The sequence below is a fragment of the Theropithecus gelada genome, chromosome 4 (genome assembly GCF_003255815.1).
Source record: "Theropithecus gelada isolate Dixy chromosome 4, Tgel_1.0, whole genome shotgun sequence".
NCBI classification, from domain to species: Eukaryota; Metazoa; Chordata; class Mammalia; order Primates; family Cercopithecidae; genus Theropithecus; species Theropithecus gelada.
Window position 1 is genome coordinate 60,668,610 of NC_037671.1, and position 22,658 is coordinate 60,691,267.

The window sequence follows — 22,658 nt, forward strand, 5'->3', positions numbered from 1 at the left end:
CACTTATGTTTCTATCAAATTCTTCTATTAAGCTTCCTAAAGCTCCATGAAAGGCTATTTAAAAAACATTGAAGCTACTGTGTAGATGAATGAGTATAACACACATGTAGATATATCAACTCTCACCACCAACCACAACCCCCTCTTAATGTCATTCAAGGTATTCACTAAACACTGCTAGATTGAAGGAATGGGAAACCCCTCACAAAATAGCTCAAGACTCCACAACTTCCATCCAGATCTCAGTACTGTTGTATTATCTGCTAATTATGATTATTATACTGAATCTTCCCTTGGAGGAGAAAATATCTTATTCCCAGTACTGAAGGTGAAGTTAACCAACAGTTCACCTTCATGCCTATGGTGGGAAACCTATACCTATGGAATGCTTATGTTGGAAAACCTACTTGCAGGTAGGTTTTAAAGATGATTTGCATTTGTCTATTCTTCTAGAGAAAGTCCTACCTTCCCATAGAAACTAGCTGCATGTGTTTCTCCCACCTTCACATATCCCAACACATTCTTTCATTTTCATCATCCCTAACCATACAAAGTAATAGTATAATGACCATAAAACAAAAACAAATGGCTAGTAGCTACATATAGATACATTCAGTCTATTTTGTAAAACACTAAACATCAAATAAACGGGGCTGAAAAGGGCTTCATGGAAATTAGTCTAATAGAAAAGCCATTAAACAAGTGTTAAAGAGTGCCTCATTCATTCTTTTTGTTGTTGCTGTTGTTCATCATATATGGAAACCCTAAAAATAAGTAGAAATTTCCTAAGATGGAATGAAGAAGACTTATGGTAGCAGGTCAGCACCAGCCAAGTCCCAGAGGCAAGAAAAAGTATGCCATCAGCAGCTACTTCGCTGGAGTGACCGTGTGTCAGTATTAGGGAGACAGGGGCTCAATATTCAATCTCGAGACATATACAGGGACCAAATCTTGAAGGACCTTGTCTTAACATGTTAAGCAGCTTGGATTTTATATTAAGATCCATTGAAGACAATGAAGGATTTAAGAGGGAAGCATGATTATATTTTGGCTTAAACAGGTCACTCTGCGGGCAGTGTCTTTCTTTTTTGATGCTGTATCATCAACACCTGGCACATTATTCAACACGTAGTAGATGCTCTACAAATATTTATTGTGTAAATAAATGTATAAGCAAATCATTGTAGTATGAATAATTTTCACAATTGATCTCTGCTTTGTGTTTTTACACCTATATTTCCTTTGTATCCATGAACTTGGGCTTTTTTATTAAAATAAAACGTGAGAAAATCGACATATTAAGATAAATGATCTGTGAACACAAGTTATAATATCTCAGGTCATTAGATGCTACATTTAGGATCCACCATTAAAACTGCTTAATGTATTTTTTTTACAACTTTGCAGGATAATTCTGGGCTAACTTCAATCATCAACTCAAAAGCATTTTGAAAGGTTTGTAAAATCTGATATTTTGGAGGCCCAAACTCAAATGCATAGGTTATTAAGAAGCAGGATTTGCTTAATTCTCTTTTTGCCAAAATTTTAATAACATCTGCAGTGAAAGACAGAGCCTACATCCATTATATGCTAATTCCTAATTGATTTAAATCTTTTCTACCCCCTACCCCTCTACCATCCGATTTCTAGAGTCAAGAATTTTAAAGTAAGAGAGGGCCTTAAACAACAAATTAAGTTATCTGTCTCTTTAACATTCTTCTACTTCTTCTCCCCTCCAAGAAAAAATAATAACCATAAAAATATATCTTTAATACTTCCCTGGCACTTGGTACACACCAAACAGTGCTAAGAGCTTTATACAACCTTTCTTATTTAATTGCCACAATTTTTGAGTGATAGTATTAGCCCAAGACCAGAAAAGAAAATTTATTTTTAGCTAATTAAGTTACTTGTCCTAAACTAATCCAACTTTGCAATTCATCCAGTCCATTATACGCATCCAAAATAGTCACTCTCATCTGTATTTGCACAATACTAGACAAAAAATGGGTATCTATTTATAGTATGATCTTGAGCTGATTGAGATTAGGAATATTAGATGAGCTGTGAGCTCCCCTCTACATTTACCTGTCCTGCTCTTCCTTCTCAGAAAAATCTCAGCTACCATCAAGAACAAGAGCTTGTCCCAAGCACACACGCTTCTCAACATCCCCTTTCAATTTTTTCCTCCTCTGGGAAGCTTTCTCAGATACCCAATAACCCTGTAATGCTATATACCTCCCACAAATAGCATGGTATTGTTGAAAATCCAACTTTATATGTGCAATTATTTGCTTATCTGTCTTCCCTACTAAAACGTGATTTTCATGAGCTCAGGGCTATTTGCATCATCATTGTATTCCCAGGGGGCAACTCAGTGCCTGACACATAGTAAATGGAATATTGGCCAAATGAATAAACTGAAGTATTGGAACTTCTGTGCTTTATATTCATTCCAACTCTAAACAGCTACCTTCTAACCTGCAATCACCATCCAACAACTCATTTCATCACTGTTGATCACCACCCAGCCCTCCCTGTGTACTCTCCCTTTCACTACCCGTTCTATTTTGGGACCCTCATGCTATCTTATGCCACTGATCAATCACCTTAGCATTCAGTTCTATTTGGTACAAGCTACAGAATTTCCTTTACCACTTTCCTTGACTCTTCTATGACTTAACTTCAATAAGAGGCAACTATCTGACTATATTCAAGAAATGTGTGGGAGAGCCTAAAGGTTTTGAGAAGTTTGTATCCAGAAAAGTAGATCTGGCTATTAGATAGCTCCTAAGTGGTAAGGAAAAGATGCTGTTCACCTGGAGAGGATAAGACATGGGCTGGGAGATTTAGATAAGAAGCCTAGAAACTATGCCAGGTAATGAGGCTTGGGTTTAAGGTATGGAAATTTGAGATAGTTCTCTTTTACTACTTCTCTTGGGATTGAGGACCAAAGTCTTTGCCTTCTGTTTACCTAGACAATTGTGATCACATAAAAATCATTACATAATTCAACAAGTATTTGGAGTACCAGTACTATTCTGGGAATATAAAGTGGAAAGATATATTAACATACCACTTAGATATGTTGGAATAAAATATATAAATGTTGCAAGGTATGCATGAACAGAATAATATTGTGAATGTTTTCAACCTACTTTATCTCAGTTTATGTGACAAAATTTATTTATAACCTATTATGTGCCAGACACCATTCAAAGTGTTAGGATATATAGCAGTGAACAAAATAGGCAAAGATATTTGCCCTCATGGAGTTCACAAGTAAAATACTATACAAGTAAAACCAAAACAAAACAAAACAAAAAAACAAACAAACAAGAAAACAAAACAACAAAACAAAAAACAGTTATAAGTGCTAAGGAGAAAAGACTAAATCTGGAAGGGGGAACATTAAGTTTTCAGAGGAAGAGCATTCTAGGAAAAAAGAATAGAAAACATAAAGGCACTGAGGTAGGGGTGTATTTAGGATATTCAAGGAATGGCAAGAAAGCCAGAGTGTCAGGGCAGAGGAAGCAAGAGAGAGCTGCAGGAGATGAGGTGGGGGATCAAGGATTCTACTCCATGTCCACCCTAAGTGCAGTCTTTCCCAAAGTTGTATTGTGAACTCACTTGACTCTCTATCTCCTTCATCTTTGCCATCAGGTCCATTCCTAAACCTTCCTTGACCACAAACTCTGTAAGTTCTATAAAGAAATTTCCAATATAAAAATAGCAGTTGTAACATTAACATCAAAGTGGCATGACTGTTTAAAAATATTGGCTCTAATACTGTTAAGGTTAAAAATATACATTTTTCATTCAAACGTTAAAAGTCAATTATTTTAGTTAAATGCAAAATTACAGTGATTTGGGAAAACATAAATTTATTTGAAAGCAACCACATTCAAGCAAGTTTTAATTTTGATAACTAAATTAAATAAGTGAGTGGTAGTCTCTGAATCCAGTCATGATTAATACTATCAATACTATAAGTTAGTATTAATACTAATACCATAAGTAGGAGGAAGTGAAGATATATACTATTTATCAGGCTGCCATTAATTTCAAGGGTTTAGAAATGAAATGCTCTGAGTCATTAAAATAGATAGGTATAACAAACAAGCATGATACATCCAGTCATAATGGAAAGCCATGAGAAAGATAATATATTCTATTTGTAACTGCTATTATGAATTAATTCCTATAGAGTTAAAAATTCTTAATCTCTTTTGATAATAAAATCACAGGTGCCAATATCATTGGAATGGACAAGATATTTAAATATAAAAAAAAATATAGCTTATTAGGCCGGGCGCGGTGGCTCAAGCCTGTAATCCCAGCACTTTGGGAGGCCGAGACGGGCGGATCACGAGGTCAGGAGATCGAGACCATCCTGGCTAACACGGTGAAACCCCGTCTCTACTAAAAAATACAAAAAACTAGCCGGGCGCGGTGGCGGGCGCCTGCAGTCCCAGCTACTCGGGAGGCTGAGGCAGGAGAATGGCGTGAACCCGGGAGGCGGAGCTTGCAGTGAGCTGAGATCCGGCCACTGCACTCCAGCCTGGGCGACAGAGCGAGACTCCGTCTCAAAAAAAAAAAAAAAAAATATATATATATATATATAGCTTATTTAGCCTGCATTCTGTGTACATATTTTAGACAGTTAAATTTTCATTCAAGATGTTTTCCATTTAGAAATTGGCCTTTAATCTGAGGACTGCAAGAGAATTAAAACATACCAGTTAATCTCTCTGATATTAGAATTTAGTGCTCACATGTGTGATCATTTGCTTTGCTGAGAATTCAATATCCTTACATTCACATTGGTATGAAAATAAACCACATCAACCCTTCAAACTCCCTAGATAACTTTTATTTTACACATTTTAAGTATTGGAATAATTAAAATATATTTCAAAGAAGTAGAAATATCTCAACAATTTTTACTCAAAAATTGAAAAATTGATCATTTTGTATACTAAAAAATATTAAATAAAATACATTTTTTTGCATGTATATGTTTCAATCAAAATACGTCTCTCTGTGCTCAAATATCACTGGCTCTCACAGACTAACAAAGCAAAGATCATGGGTTTTATTACTACATTTCTAAAGTATCTTTGAAATTCTGTTAAGATTGAATAAATAATTTTTAAATATTTTTGAAATGTTATTACTGTATTATTTACTTATTCAATGCATTCAATGAATAATATTACATGAAAAGCATTGTGCTACAGGGCAGTCATGTTTCTGTATAAATGTAACATAACTTTTTGTCTTCCAAAATTACTGAGTACAATAAATACATTAAACATAAATAGACATATAGGTATATTGGTAGATAGATAGAAAACAGTATAACTTCCTGCAGTTATTTTTCTGATTGGTTTGTTTTGAGAAAGTCAAAGATGTAAATCTCCCACTCACAGCCAACTCACTGTGAGACAAGAGAAGACCTCAGCCTCATGATGGAGAATAGTGAGGTCTCCATTCTGTGATCCACTTGGAATACAATCAGTACTTTTTCTAAAAATGATATACAGAATCCAAAAAAGTATTGAAATTAAAATTGAGAATTGCTGAGTGTCATTTTGGACAAATCATTTAATCTTACCAACTCCCAGTTTCCTGATCTTTAAATATGGGCAACAGTGATGTCGACTTGAAGTATTAATGAGATAACCTATGATAGGGCTGTTTTAAGGGTCTAGTACACATCAGGTGCTCAATAACTATTAATAATTGGTATTTGTCCACTCAATAAACGTATAGGTGCAAAGCTTCTCTTTTTAATATTCGTAAAAGTTGTGGCGCTGGAGAGATTTCATCTTCTTGAAATATTCTGAAACATGAAATAACCATATGTGCCCTCTTAAGTTTTAGTTGATGGTATTTAATGTTCACAGGATGAAATATAGGCTGATTATTCATGAGGAAAGTGACATATTTGCTGTATTCATAGATTAAGAATCAAGATAGATGATCTATATAAGGCATCTAGTGTAGAATTATGATCAGCTTTGCAATGATTCCTTTTATAAAAAATGGGTATTTTGCCTCATTTGAGGTAACCTCATATCTCAAATGAGAAGGAAATATATTTATACATGCTTTTGCTTTTTGAATATAACAATGCGCATAGAATTCTGCAAATTGTCTCCCTTTATAAACACTCTTCAATATTGTCTTTTCAATTTAGCTTTTATTTTTTGCTTACTTTGACTCTTTATTACATAAATGAGGGGTGAGCAATTTTATAACAAAATACTAATCTTTGTTTTATCATGTAGAATTATTATTTGAACATAGCAATAATTTTCTATAAATAATGCTTTCTACTGACTAATTAGGCTCAGTGGTACATGATGTTATTAAATGAACTGTTACATGCTTTTGGTACAAGTACATAGAAGCTATTGAACCCTAGTTGAAATGGACATAATTTTAACTATATCATATATATCTTTGGCTGTCACAATTCATGAGTATCACTAGGATTTCAGTGCTGTAAACATCGGTATAATTTCTAGTTATTTCAATACTTTAATCTAGTTGACTTTGCTACTGAATTCATTGGTGCAAGCTGCACTACAGCTATGTGTTAATAGTGATTTATATTCTTCCTCATTCAAGTCCCAAATGGAATTTCACCTGTGTTTGCATGATGTTCCAAAATCACTTGTTACTTATTAAGCAAAAGGTTATTTTCATGCATCAGACTTTAGAAATTTAAATGACCAGAGTCTGGGGAAAGAATATGTGAGCTGATAACAATGATTTCATTTTGGCAGTTTTTCTTTCTATAAGAAAAAAAAAATGTCACATTCACCCAGAGACTCTTGGCATGTACCTAAAGTCAGGTGCATTTTTTACTGTTTCATGATTAGAAGCATTATAAGACCTGCTTACTGCAAAACATTAGTAATAATGCCAAATTACTGCAAAGAGAAAGGAAATCAGAATTCTGTTTGTCTTTGTTTACCATCACTGTGACATACTTTGAACTCAATTTTAACCATGTATTTTCATGTCTTCCTTTTCTCTCAGATTGCAATTCCTTAGCACCGAGTACAAGTCCATTTTCTATGTTTTAATTCTATCCAGCCTCTTCCCTGTCACTTCCCTCTTGATATACTCTGTATCAAGACATGGTGGAGTATCTCTTAAAGACCTGAGTTTTTTATGACTCTATGTCCCTGACTATGGTAATCTTTTTCTACATGGAACTCCTTCTACATGTTCATCCAATAAGGTATTCATCATCCTCCTGATATCCAGCTGAATGGTCAGCTTTGTATTATGTATTTACCCACCCTCCCAGGCAAGATTCACCCTTTCTCACTTGTCTTGTGTAAGACTCTGCTCACACCTTCAGGTAGATCAGCTCTCATTGTACCTGAGCTGCTTTTTTTTTTTTTTTTTTTTTCCAATCATTATTTATCTAATTTTTTATCACAATGGTTTTTAACATCTAGTATGCATAAGCATTATAAGGATGCTGGGCAAAAAATGCAAACTTCTGAGCCTCATTCTTCAGATTTTAATGCAACTGGACTCAGCAGGGGCTCAGAAATCTGGAGTTGCATTTACAGTGTTCCTGATGCAGAAGTCTGAGATCATACTTTTCAAAAACCTATAGTAACTGTGAATTAATCAAAGCCTGAGCAATACCTTATTTGTTTCTGTATACATAAGTCCAGAATAGTGATATTCAATAAATATTTGTTGAATAAATGAGTAATTTTAAAACACTATTTAATTTCTATGTGAATAATTTGTAAGCTGACTGACAGTACAGACACATAGATTTGTGGCTATGTTTACAACTGTTCTAATGGAACTTTAATTAGTGGTCAATGTCAATTTAAAGGTTGCTACTAAACTTAATTCTTGGTATTCTTTTTTCCTAAATTTTTTCTTGAATAGTATTTGAATAAGAATAATAAATATAAGGTGTGCTAGGAAGTATAACTAGTATCCTGTTTTAAGAATTAATATTCAAAAGAGAGTTCCAAACCAGTAATAAGAAGCTTAAACAACAAGGTGAAATGTCACAGACATAAATGTGCATTTCTAGGCTTAGGTTAAAAAAATCAATTGTGAAAACTTAAGATAATGTTAGAATTGGTTTGACAATAGTTAATTTAGAAAGAACCTAAGTTTTCAGTTGATAACAAGTTTAATAAAATACAATAATGTGACATAGCCACTTAAGAAAACCACAAATTCATATATGTTGAAGGACTTTTGAAGAAAGAAACACAGGATGTAATAGTGTCCTTTCTTTGCACCCATCAACTCTCATCTGATATATCTCAAGATCACTGAGCCCAACTTTAAGATGGACACTAGGACCACTGGAATTGTTTCAGGAGAAAACATCTAAGATATTTGGTGAAATGGGAATTATGATATACCAAGAGTAGTTGAAGGAAATCATGTCTGAGGCAATTATTCTTGATACCAGTTTGTTATTGGTATAGTAATATTGCATAACAAAAAACTACAAAATATCAACATCATACAACAATAAGAAATTACTTAGTTCATGAGCTTTTGGTTTGGCTGGAAGTTGGCTGATCTAGGCTGGGCTTCCTGTACTCGGTTCTAGTTAAGCACAGAGCTGGGCTTGGCACTCCCTGAGGTCTGAGCTCCTCATGTGTTCATTCTGAAGCCAAGACTAAGAGAAAATCAGGCACATGGGGGAGCTCTTTTCATGGCAACGGCAAGAAGACAAGTGGGAAACACATAAACCTCCTAAGACCTGGGTTTAGTTGTGACTTTACTGTATCAGTCGAGGCAATATACATTATGGCAAAAGTCAGAAAAACATACTCTGCCACTTTATTGAGAGGTACTGAAAAATCACACTGCAAAGGTCATGAAAGTAAGGAGGGGTGAAGAACCATAACCAAGAATACTCTACCACATTCTGGGTTGGATATTGACAGAGGCATATCTTCTTCTTTAAGCAAGGCTGACATGTGGATGCAAAAACAACCTAGATTTATTTATGTGTAGGTTTACATGACACATTAGAGACCAATGTATGTAAATTGAGATTACAAGGAGGTAGATGTTGTTTCAGTTTTAGAGTTTTCCAATAAGCTGAGGTGTTTAAAAAATATAATGAAGTATTTGGGAAGCAATATGATATTAGGACAGAGAGTCCATCTTTGGAATTGGACAGAAACCAGTTTAAAGTTTGGATCTTTTACTTATTAAGCTATAAAGTCCTAGACATGGCAAACATTTGGAATCATAGTTTCCTTATCTGTAACATGAGGATAAAATTATCTACTTCATTAGATAATGTTTACAAAGTACCTAATATAGGCATCTGGCACATTGCAAATGCTTAGTATTTTAGCTATTATTATTAGTAGTAGTAAAGTTCTCCTTTGGAAATGGTTGTGCCCCCTGCCTAGCCTTTTACACTTCTCTTTTGCTTCTTTCATATGTCTCCTATAATTTAATAGTACTGAATATTATGTAACACAAGTCCACAATTATTTATCCTCAAATTTCAAATCCAAAAGCTATAAAACCAAAAGTTTCTTCTTAAACAGGGTGTCTGAAGGAATTAAGCAACAAAATTCTGACCTAACATGATAAAAAGCTATTTATAATAATTTATATCTTGCTTAGTATAGTTATTCATATACTTAATACAATAATATTAATATATATTTTTGGCCCAGATGTCACAAGTAGTGATATGCAATATACAAAATATGCATTGTATTGTCTTTCTAAAATACAAACAATTCTGAATATGAAACATCTGATGTACAGCATTGCAACTGGAGGACTGTGAACTCATACTTTAATGTACCATATTTGTTAACCATTCCATTACTAGCACCTAGCAAAATAGCAAACCCTTAATAAACATGAATTTAACAACACATCAAAAGATGTTGAAGAAATTTGAAATTCTAATTTTAAAAAATAAATAATATCTGTATCTTTTTTTGACTCTATCCCACATTTTTCCCAGGTAAATTTGATTTTCTTTTCTGAGGTCCTCCAAAGATATAAAGTGTGTTGTTATTAGTTTTCCAATTCTATGATTTAAGACCACAAAGATCTTTCTTTTTCCATGTGGACTGCAGTGTTAGAAGATAAATATCTTCCTTATCTATATCCTTGTAGTACAATTTGAAGTCAGGTAATCTGATACCTTTAGGTTTTTTTTGTTGTTGTTGTTTGTTTGTTTTCTTAGAATTGCTTTGGCTTTTCAGGCTCTTTTTTTTGATTCCATATGAATCTCAAGCCTATAGTAACCAAACAGCACGGTACTTGCACACAATATACACATAGATCAATGAAACAGAATATAGAACCCAGAAATAATAATAAATAGCAGATGTTGGCAAAGATGGGGAGAAAAGGAAATGTTTATAAACTGCTGGTGGAAATGTAAATTAGTATAACTTCTATGGAAACCAGTATGTAGATTTCTCAAAGAACTAAAAATAGAACTATGATTTGATACAGTGGTCCCACTACTAAGTAACTACCAAAATGACAATAAATCATTTTATATATATGTATAAAAAATTACCTGCACTCACGTTTATCACAGCACTATTCACAATAGTAAAGATATAATCAACCTACGTGTCCTTCAATGGATGACTGCATAAAGAAAACACAGTATATGTACACAATGGAATGCTACTCATCCATAAAAAAGAATGAAATCATGTAATTTGCAACAACATGGATTTTAAGTGAAATAACTTACACTCAGAAAGACAAATACTGTATTTCTCCCTTATAAGTAAGTGGAGATAAATAATATGTACACATGGATGTAGAGTGTGGAATGGCAGACAATGGAGACTCGGAAGAGTGGGAGAACCAGGTGGGAAGTGGGTGATGAGAAATTACTTAATAGGTCCAATGTATGATATGTGGGTGATGGTTACCCTAAAAGCCCTTACTTCACTACTATACAATCTATGCATAGAACAAATTACAACTGTACCCTATAAATTTATACAAAAATATAAAAACATCTCTCTTCTCTCATTACTAGGGTGTAAGTGCAAAATAGCAAGACCTGGAGGCGTTTTTTTTTTTTTTTAAACATGCAAATTGACTAAGAAACTAAAGAAAACAATGAAAGCATAGAAAGGTTGACAGCCAGCATCAACTGCTAGGAAAGGGATGAAATGGCAGAATGGAGAATTTACTGAGCTCAGATAACTACATTGGCCTGGTGCAGAAAAAGGATGATCATAATTTTTTCCAAAGATGAATTTGGTCTTGCTAAATTCTGGATTTGATGATAACCTCAGATTCTATGCAAATACTCATTTTTTCTTATTTCTTAGTGGTTTGTTTAGGCTTTCTTATTTCCTTCCTATCACCTCAATGATAAGCCCCAACACTTTCAAATATCTGATCTGCCTGAAGAAAATGTAGTTCTTTAGTAATGAATCATATTCTCATTTCTTTGTCTTTGCACGTGAAGAGATCCTTGCCTAAGTTTTACTTAACATTACAATCTTAGCCTGGCATCAGCTCTTCTGGGAAGTCTTGTAATACTTTCTCTTAACCCTCTACCTATGTGAACTCCCATGCTCTCTCATATCCTCTAACACATCCTCCCAGCACAGTACTTATCACATGCTATGTGTTTATCTGAATGTCTGTCTTCTTCTCTAATTGTTTATAAATAGTCCTCTGTATTTTAGTACATCCTGCCTACTGTGCCTTTGGAAGAATTTCCTGAATAGTGACTTTTTTTTCTCTATCTTGATTATTTTGTGTTGAACAGAATTTAGAAAATCATAGCTATCTATAGATATGTTTGAATCCTTAAAGTGTATAATTTCTTTAAATTAGTGGTCAGCATCTAAAAATCAGAGTATTGCACAGAAAAACTGATGTAGCAGGTTTTATTTAAAAAAAAATGGCAACAACATGTTTTTCTTCCATTCTTGAATCATGCTGTCACCCACTGACAGGTAAAGGCTATTATCCCTTCTCTTGAATCTGGCTGGACTTGTGAGGTGTTTGCAACCAACAGAATGAGGCTAAGTCATAAAAAGTAATGCAACTTCTCTTTTGCTTTTTGGGATACTCGTATCTGGTAGTCTGAGCTGCCATGCTATGAGGAAGCCTAAGTGACATGGAGAGGACTGTATGGGTGCTCCACACAACAGTGCTAATTAAGGGACAAGCTGACAGCCAGCATCAACTGCTATGTATAATATGAGAAGAATCCCCAGGTGATTTCACATCCCAGCCATTGAGTCACCCTCAGCTTCTGAGCCTTCCCAGCTGAGGCCCCAGACATAGTGGAGCAAAAACAAGCGACCCTTGTTGTACCTTGGTAAGACTCCAGATGCACAAAAAAATTCCTGAGCGTAGTAAAAGCGGTTGTTCTAGACTACAAGGTTTTGGGGTGGTTTCTAAATGCAGGAATACTAACTGGAAAACCTAGACTTCCAGCTCTTCTTGGGGAGGAAAAAATAACAAACATTACTGACCTCCTTTTTTTTTTTTTTTTTTTTAACCTAGACTACTTGGCCACAATATCCTAATGTTGAAAAAATGATAGTCGCTTTAGATAGGGCACATACGTTCCCGTTCCAGTCTGCCACAGTCTTCACCACTCCTTATTGCATACTTTGACAGTTGTATACATTCATAAACATTCCTGATTCCTTATATATGCTATTCATATGTTAAACTTTCTTTTGTGTGTGTGAAGCTAGGCTTCTCTTCACCTACCAGTGAAACCAGAATTTCACCTTAGGTTCTTTATCTGTCCTTAATGCTGGGCGTTTTGCAACGTATCAGGTTCTTTCAGAATTTAAGATGATCTAATTCTTCCTATTTTTGAAGCACTGATTGTGTATGGCTTACCCAATACCTTCTTGTTTCCTCCTGAGGAGCGTTTCTAATTCTAAATTAACCTGGTGAGGAGAAATGACTGACATGTTGACATGCCTTGATCTCAATAAAAGATTAAGCGGGTTTTAGTTACTTTCTAAAACACTTCATTAGGTTTTCTTGAGAGACTTGTCATTCATGTGAGTAGAGAAAATGGTTTTTCTAACTCTTCTTATTAGAGTTTCATAAAAAGTATTTTAATGGTAGATTTTTAAATACAGATTGACTGTATTTAAACTACTTAGGCAAGTAGTTTAGTTATTATCAAAATTAACTTTAAATTAATTAAAAAATCAATAAATATAATGTATACATAATGATAATTTGAGGAAACACATTGTTTCTTTCCTAAAACTAACAGTGGTTCTCCAAAGTGCCTAAAATAAATATGTCAAATAAGAACTAAAAAAGAGAGAAAAAAAATCCAGTATTTATTGAGAGCTGAATTCTCATCCTGGTATGGTAAATTCAAACAATATCAAACCTACTGTTTATGCATGCAGAGGTCTGTAGAGGGCAGGAAAATACAAGTAAATTGTAGAATAACTGTGGGAAAATACTTAAATCCAATAACCTTCTGTAAATTCAATCTCATTATAGACTATAGCATTGAGACATAAGAGAATTAAATTACAAAATGAGGGTGAGTGACTTTATAGTGAACAGTGCCACTTAAATGAATAAGACAAGCTGTTATATACTTAATATTATAACTTTTATTAAGTTACTGGGTAACTACAGTGCCTCCCACTTTAGTTTTCATTAGAGGGATTTCTGTAGACTCAGTATCAAATATAAGGGCTTACATTAAACATATAGCCTAAAAACAAATAATTTCTTCTTTTTTCTTGCTCAGAAGTATCTTTTGGTCAGAACTGTTTGCAAAGCATACAGATAGCTCCCTATTTTCTTGTATTAAATGCATATTCTCTCTGGCTTTTTGCGGTACATAACAGACGTCTGAATTAATTTACATTTTCAGGTAGTAGTACCTGTTGGTCTTTATGTCTAACACTGTGGAGTTGGCAGATGTGGGTTCAAATGCAACATTTACTATTTAAACGTATTATACTTGGAAAAATCACTTTTCTAAAATTTAAAACTTCTTTATATAAAATGAAGAAAAAAAAATACCTGCTTCATATGTTGTTGCAGGGATTAAATGAGATAAAACACCTCCAAACACTTAGCGTAGCAGCTAGCACAAAATGATTGTTAGGTATTATAAATCAATAGCTCCAAGTAGCCTTTGAGCAAAAAAAGCAGTGGATCCCATCCTATAGCCTCTGACACTTGAGGAGCTAAGAAGTTTGTGTGAGGGAGAACCTATCTTTCCACCAAATGTAGATATGTATATTCACTGTATATTCTGATTTCTTTTGCTTTCTCATAAATAAAATATAAATTGCAGTTAAAAGCATTACTGTTTCCGTAACAATTTCATATCATTATTTATATCTTCAAGCAACTGACACTAATATGCACAATTACTACTTACTAAAGTGTGATAAAAATTTTAGATGTTGTGCTGGATCTTTGCAATTTGCCTTCCCATTTTCATTCTCGCCCCCATTCTGTTCTCTCCCTAGAGGATGACTAATGGCAACACCGTCTATTGGATCAGTTTTTCTCCGCTTCCTAATGTGTCCATCCAGTGGGAGCAATGGTAGGAGACTGGCAGGAGGAAGGAGAGTGAGATCAGGGTGCAAACTCCCTGTACTTCCTCCTGTAGGATGGCCGTGGTTGCCATTCTGAAGCAGAGGGTCTCAGTTCCTGTCAGGTGGCCTCACCCACAGCTTTCTCTGCTTCCCTTTCATTTCTATTTTTGGTAGTAGAGCACCTCACCTTACGGATACTATCTTCATGGGACTAAATTGTTCCTTTTGGTACTCTTCCACTGAAAATAGTTCCCTGATTAAAGTCTCCACAGATTATCCTAATTGAGGAGTTTAATTTTTCCCCCTACTGTTTTATCCCTGACAACTACAGATATTCAAAAAGGGTCTTCATTCTAGAAAACTTTGTAACTAATGCCTTATATTACAGAGGGAGATATCTATCTATATCTATATCTATATCTATATCTACATCTACATCTATACATCTTTGCTCTCCTAGTACATTCTCCACAGAAGGTAGGCTTCTTTTCCTAGGTTGTGTGAGTTCCTCACCTGATTCATTATTTAAGAAAAGCAAAGACTTCCATTTTAATATTTTGCCCATTATACCAAGCTACAGTTAAAAGTTTACATTGGAAGATTATAAATTTTTAACATTTCACATCTAAATTAAATTACTATTAGAATCGAAGATCTGACTTGGTCTTTTGCTTTTATTTGCAATATTATCACTCATATCTAAGTAAATGAAAACCACTTTTTTTCTACATGTATAATTTGGTTTGGTAGAGTTTTTTTTTTTTTTTTTTTTTTTTTTTTTTTTAATTTGGACATTGGGAAATGCTGACAAAATATTGTGAGTTTCCACGATTTCAGAAGCTTGATCTTTGAAAATGTTAATGTCTTTGAGGAGTATGTAAAAAAAAAAAAAAAAAACAAAAAAAAACCATATCAGAACATGAACAGAATTTAAATGTTTGGTTCAAGTAAAGGTGTTAATACCAGGACGTAACTTGTCTTAAGCCAAAACTTCAAGTATGTGAGTTTCCCTGGAAACTGTAATACTAGCCCTACAATTTGAAGCTTGCATAATAAACTCATCAATTTGTTTCTTACCTTTTTCTCCTCATAGACACAGGGTGAGAGAAAAAGATGATGGTCAGAGACCCCTTATATCATTGTCATCTTTACCAGTCATTAATGTCATTCAGTTAAGCTGCCTCTTGAGGATTCTTTGGTGAGGCACCTTTTCTGATCAATTTAAAATTTTCCTGAACTAACAATATCTTGCAAGATAACTGGGGATTAATTAAAGTTGTTATAGCTGCTGAACTTCAGGTGAACCTTTGTAGGGTTGTTACCTTGTGAACCTCCTCTAGAATCTCTACCGAGGATGATATAATTATTCCATTTAGGCATCTGCCAGATTCTATTTTATAATCTCACAAATTCTGTGTTCACCTATGCTAACTAGTCAATTAAAGACCATTTTCTCTAAAGATTTTTATCTTTTATCTTAGTTCTGCTAAGTCACACATATTCTACTGTTTTACTTTCACAATTCAAAAACAGCATTTCTTCTGATTTAGACTGCGACCATGCTAAAATAATATTAATATTGTTTGTAAACGCTGGAGGATGATTATAATTCTATATTTCTCTTTATTTTACTTCTTTAGAAAACATTTCCCTCCATCAGTCCAAATCTTACATTTCAGTCTATCAAAAAAGCCACAACTTGAAAAGAAAGAAAATTCGAAACTGATCCTTGTAGAAAATGAACTTCCTGTCACTCCTAATTCCCATATTTGATTACCATCTTGTTATTCGACTTATATTTGTTTAAGTATGTATGTGTATACATGTGTGTGTATTTTTAGAAGGAAATATTAAAATATATTTAAAAAATTAAAAATAAGTATTGTCACTGTATAGTTAGCATATTATCTGGCAGATACAATAATTTAATAAGTGCTTATTTAACTGAACCACTAATCTTACTTTCTGCTGGTGTATTTGGACCAAAAGAAATAATCTAGGGAGACCAGAGAATATAGCTGATTAAAAGCAGCTGCAGTCCACGGCACTCACAGAGAGGAATGAAAGCAGTGAGTGAATTCAGCACCTTCAACTGAAATATCCAGGTTCTCACTGGGACTCACTAGCCGAACAACTCAACTCATGGAAAATGAAGACAAGCAGCGAGGGACAATGGCAGCACAGTGCCAAAGAAACCCTCACCCCCACCAAAGGGAAATGCTGAGTGATTGTGCAACCCCACCCGAGAAATCAGCTTCTCCCACAGATCTTTGAAACCAGTGAATCCGGAGATCCCCTCGTGAGCTCATACAACCAGAGCCTTGGGTCCAATACACAGAGCTATGTGGAGTCTTGGCAGAGCAGCCACTGAGGCACACACAGGGACCCAGGAGTTTTATACACTCTGGTCCCAGGATCCCTGGCAAGAAGGGAGATCCATCTGTACATATCCCTAGGAAGGGGGCTGGATCCAGGAAGTCAAGCAGCAGCATTCTGCAGACACCACTTTCACAGCACCTCACAAGTTAAGACCCACTGGCTTGGAATTCCAGCCAGCCAGTGGCAACAGGCTGGAGTTGGCCTGAGTCTGGACTGAGTTCCTGGGTGGACCAGTGGCCACTCTCTTTGTGGCCTGGTAGACTCAGCTGCTCCTGCCTGTGGGTTTGGAGAATACAAACAGTCCAGATGAGGAAGGGCTACCCACAATGCAGCACAGCTACCTTGCCGGATTGTGGCCAGACTATTTAAGGAGGACCCTGATCCATTCCCCCTCACTGGGCGGGACCTACCTGGGAGGCTTCAGCCACTCCAGCAAGGGTTCTGCGGACAGAGATCTGATCTCTCTTTGGGATGGAGCTCCCTGGGAAGGACAGCTGACATCTCTGTGGTTAGTAGATTCAGCTGTTCCAGCCTGCCAGCTTTAGAGAATACAAACTGTGTGGATGAGGAAGAGTCCCCACCAACACAGCACACCTGCTCTATCAAAAAGCAGTCAGATGCTTCTTTAAGCAGATCCCTGATCCCATTCCACCTCACTGGGTAAGAGCCCACAACAGGGGTCTCCAGCCACCTCCTACAGGTGCATTAGGGCTTTCATCAGGTCAGTATCCTCCTGGGACAGTGCTTCCAGAGGAAGAAGCAGGCTGGCATCTTTGATGTTTTGCAGCTTTCACTGGTGATACCTTCAGGTATGGGAAAAACCGAGGCAACTGGGGTCTGGAGCAGACCCCCAGCAAACTGCAGCAGGACTACAGATGAGTGGCCTGATTGTAAATAAAAACAAAACAAAACAAAACAAAAAAAACAAACAAACAGAAAACAACAATAACATCAACAAAAAGAACCCACAAAAACCCCATTCAAAGGTTAGCAACCTCAAAGATCAAAGGTAGATAAGCCCACAAAGATGAAAAAGAATCAATGCAAAAATGCTGAAAACTCAAAAAGCCAGAGAGCCTCTTCTTCAAATGACCATAACACCTCCCCAGGAAGGTCAAAGAACTGGGCTGAGCCTGAGATGGCTGACTTGACAGAAGTAGACTTCAGAAGGTGGGTAATAACAAACTTTGCTAAGCTAAAGGAGCAAGCTGTACATCAATTGCAAAGAAGCTAAGAATTATAATAAAACAATACAGAAGCTGCATTGCACTCCAGCCAGGCAACAAAGCAAGACTCTGTCTCAAAAACAAACAAACAAACAAACAAACAAACAAACAAAAAACAATACAGAAGCTGACAGGCAGAATAACCAGTTTAGAGAGGAACATAACTGACCTGATGGAGCTGAAAAACTCAATACCAGAACTTCACAATGCAATCACAAGTATCAATAGCAGAACAGACTGAATGGATGAAAGAATCTCAGAGCTTGAAGACTATCTTTTGAAATAAGATAGGCATACAAGAATAGGGAAAAAAGAAGGAAAAAGAATGAATAAAACCTCTGAGAAATATGGGATTATTTAAGAGAGCAAACCTATGACTGATTGGGGTACCTGAAAGAGAGGGAGAATGAAACCAGGTTGGAAAACTTGAATATCATCCAGAAGAACTTCCCCAATCTAGCTACACAGGCCAGCATTCAAATTCACAAAACGTAGAGAACCCCAGTAAGATACTCCATGAGAAGATCAACCCCAAGACACATAATCATCAGATTTTCCAAGGCTGAAGTGAAAGAAAAATAATTTAGAGGCAAGCCAGACAGAAAGACCAGGTCAGCTGCAAAGCAAAGCCTATCAGACTAATGGAGAACCTCTCAGTGGAAACCCTATGAGCCAGAAGAGATTGGGGGCCAATATTCAATATTGTTACAGAAAAGAACTTCCAACCCAGAATTTCATATCTGACCAAACTAAGCTTCATAAGTGATGGAGAAATAAGATCCTTTTCAGACAAACAAATGTGGAGGGAATTTGCAAGAGCCTGCATTGCAAGAGGATTGCAAGAGCTGTGTTGCAAGAGCTCCTGAAAAATACACTAAATATGGAAAGGAAAAACCATTAACAGCCACTGCAAAAACACACTGAAGTACAGACCAGTGGCACTATGAAGGAACCGTGTGAACAGTCTGCAAAATAATCAGCTAGTGTCATGATTAAAGGATCAAATTTACATATAACAATAATAATCTTAAAGGTAAATGGACTCATTGCCCCAATTAAAAGACACAGAATGGCAAGCTGTATAAAGAGCCTTAGACCCATAGGTATGTTGTCTTCAGGAGACCCATCTCATGTGCAAAGACACACATAGGCTCAAAATAAAGGGATGGAGGAGAATTTACCAAGCAAATGGAAAACAGAAAAAAGCAGCGGTTGTAATCCTAGTTTCTGACAAAATAGACTTCAAACCAACAAAGATCAAAATGGATAAAGAATGGCATTACATAATGGTAAAGAGTTCAACTCAACAAGAAGAGCTAACTATCATAAATATATATGCACTCAATACAGGAGCATTCAGATTCATAAAGCAAGTTCTTACAGATCTACAAGGAGACTTAGGACTCCCATACAATAGTAGTGGGAGACTTTAACATTGCACTGACAATATTAGATAGATCATCTAAACAGAAAATTAATAAAGATATTCAGGACCTGAACTCAGCTCTGTATCAAGTAGACCTGGTAGATATATACAGAAATATCCACCTCAAAACAAGAGCATATACATTCTTCTCATTGCAACATGGCAATTATTCTAAAACTGAGCACATAATCAAGTAAAACACTCCTCAGCAGATGTAAAAGAACCGAAATCATAACAGTGTCTCAGACCACAGTGCAATCAAATTCGATCTCAAGATTAAGAAATTCACCAAATATCACACAACTACATGGAAATTGAACAACTCATCCTGAATGACTTTTGGGTAAATAAGAAGTTTTTTGAAACTAATGAGAACAAAGAGACAATGTACCAGAATCTCTGGGACACAGCTAAAGCAGTGTTAAGAGGGAAATTTATAGTAATAAATGCCCATATTTAAAAGCTAGAAATATCTCAAGTTAACAACCTAATGTCTCAACTAAAAGAACCAGAGAACCAAGAGCAAACAAACCCCAAAGTTAGTAGGAGACAGGAATAACCCAGATCAAAGTGGAACTGATGGAGAAAGAGACATGAAAAGCCCTTCAGAAAATCAATGAATCCAGGAGCTGATTTTTTGAACCATTAAAAAAATAGATAAACTGCTAGCTAGACTAAAAAAGAAGAAAAGAGAAAATAATCAAATAAACACAATCAGAAATGTTAAGGGGAATATCACCACTGACCCCACAGAAATACAAACAACCATCAGAAAATACTATAAACACCTAGATAATCTAGAAGAAATCGATAAATTTCTGGACACATATACCTTCATAAGACTAAGCCAGGAAGAAATTTTATCCCTGAATAGACCAATAACGAGTTCCGAAATTGAGGTAGTAATACATAGCCTACCAACCAAAAATATCTCAGGACCAGAATCTCAGATAGATTCACAGCTGAATTTTACCAGAGGTACAAAGATGAGCTGGTAGCATACTGAAAGTATTCCAAAAAATTGAAAAGGAGAGACTCCTCCCTAACTCATTCTATGAGGCCAGCATCATCCCAATGCCAAAACCTGGCAGATATACAACAAACAAAGAAAACATCAGGCCAATATCCCTGATGAACATTAATGCAAAAATCCTCAATAAAATACTGGAAAACTGAGTCCAGCAGCACATCAAAAAACTTATTTACCATGATCCAAGAGGCTTCATCCCCAGGATGCAAGGTTGGTTCAACATACAAAAATCAATAAATTTGGTTCATCACATAAACAGAACTAATGAGGCAGAAAAGGGCTCCAATAAAATTCAACATCCCCTCATTTTAAAAACTCTCAATAAATGAGGTATTGAAGGAACATATCTCGAAATAAGTCAGATACAAAAAGCCCACAGCTAATATCATACTAAATGGGCAAATCCTGGAAGCATTTCCCTTAAAAACTGGCACAAAACAAGGATGCCCTCTCTCACCACTCTTATTCAACTTAGTACTGGAAGTTCTGGCAAGGGCAATCAGGCAGGAGAAAGAAATAAAGCATATTCAAATAGGGAGAGAAGAAGTCCAACTATATTTACAGATGACATAATCCTATATCCAGAAAACCCATCATCTAAGCCAAAAAGCTTCTTAATCTAATAAGCAACTTCAACAAAGCCTCAAGATACAAAATCAGTATGCAAAAATCCCTAGCATTCCTATACACCAACAATAGACAAGCAAAGAGCCAAATCATGAATGAACTCCCATTCATGACTGCTACAAAAAGAATGAAATATCTAGAAATACAGGTACCAAGGGAAGTGAAGGATCTCTTCAAGGAGAACTACAAACTGCTGTTCAAGGAAATCAGAGAGGAAGCAGTAAATGGAAAAACATTCCATGCTTATGGATAGGAAGAATCAATATCATGAAAATGACCATACTGCCCAAAGTAATTTATAGATTCAATGATATTCCCATTAAACTACCATTGATATTCTTCACATAATTAGAACAAATATTTTAAAATTAATATGGAACCAAAAAAAAGCCTGAATAGCCAAGACAATCCTAAACAAAAAGAACAAAGCTGGAGGCATCACGCTGCCTGAATTCAAACTATACTATAAGTTTAAAGTAACCAAAACAGCACAATACTGGTACAAAAACAAACACATAGAACAATGGAATAGAATAAATAACTTAGAAATAAGACCACACACCTACAATTTGATCTGCAACAAACCTGACAAAAACAAGCAATGAGGAAAAGGTTACCTACTTAATAAATGGTTCTGGTAGAAATGGCTAGCCATATGGAAAAAATTGAAACTGGACCCCTTCCTTACACCATATACAAAAATTAACTCAAGATAGATTAAATACTTACATGTAAAATCCAAACTATAAAAACTCTAGAAGAAAAGCTAGGCAATACTATTCAGGATATAGACACAGGCAAAGATTTCATGACGAAAATGCAGTTAATATCATAATGACAGGATCAAGTTCACACATAACAATATTAACCTTAAATGTAAATGGACTAAATGGTCCAATTAAAAGACACAGACTGGCAAACTGGATAAAGAGTCGAGACCCATCAGTTTGCTGTATTCAGGAGATCCATCTCACATGCAGAGACACACATAGGCTCAAAATAAAGAGATGGAGGAAGATCTACCAAGCAAATGGAGAACAAAAAAAAAAAAAAAAAAGAAAAAAGAAAAAACAGGGGTTGCAATCCTAGTCTCTGATAAAACAAACTTTAAACCATCAAAGATCAAAAGAGACAAAGAAGGCCATTACATAATGGTAAAGGGATCAATTCAACAGGAAGAGCTAACTAACCTAAATATATATGCACCCAGTACAGGAGCACCCAGATTCATAAAGCAAGTCCTTAAAGACTTACAAAGAGACTTAGACTCCCATACAATAATAATGGGAGACTTCAACACCCCACTGTCAACATTAGACAGATCAACGAGACAGAAAGTTAACAAGGATATCCAGGAATTGAACTCATCTCTGCACCAAGGGGACCTAATAGACATCTAC

At 35.5% G+C, this 22,658-nt stretch overlaps 1 protein-coding gene across 2 annotated transcripts in view; it reads right to left on the bottom strand.

Annotated features, from left to right (window-relative positions):
- KHDRBS2 (KH RNA binding domain containing, signal transduction associated 2) overlaps positions 1 to 22,658 on the bottom strand; it is a 588,458-nt gene that overhangs the window by 23,655 nt on the left and 542,145 nt on the right. The window contains exon 8 of one of the 2 annotated variants that reach the window (XM_025383029.1): positions 3,631 to 3,704. The exons of the other annotated variant lie outside the window; for it this stretch is intronic. Within the exon in view, the coding sequence (XP_025238814.1) occupies positions 3,631 to 3,704 (74 nt within the window). The remainder of the gene's footprint in view (positions 1 to 3,630; positions 3,705 to 22,658) is intronic. 2 annotated transcript variants of the gene reach the window in all.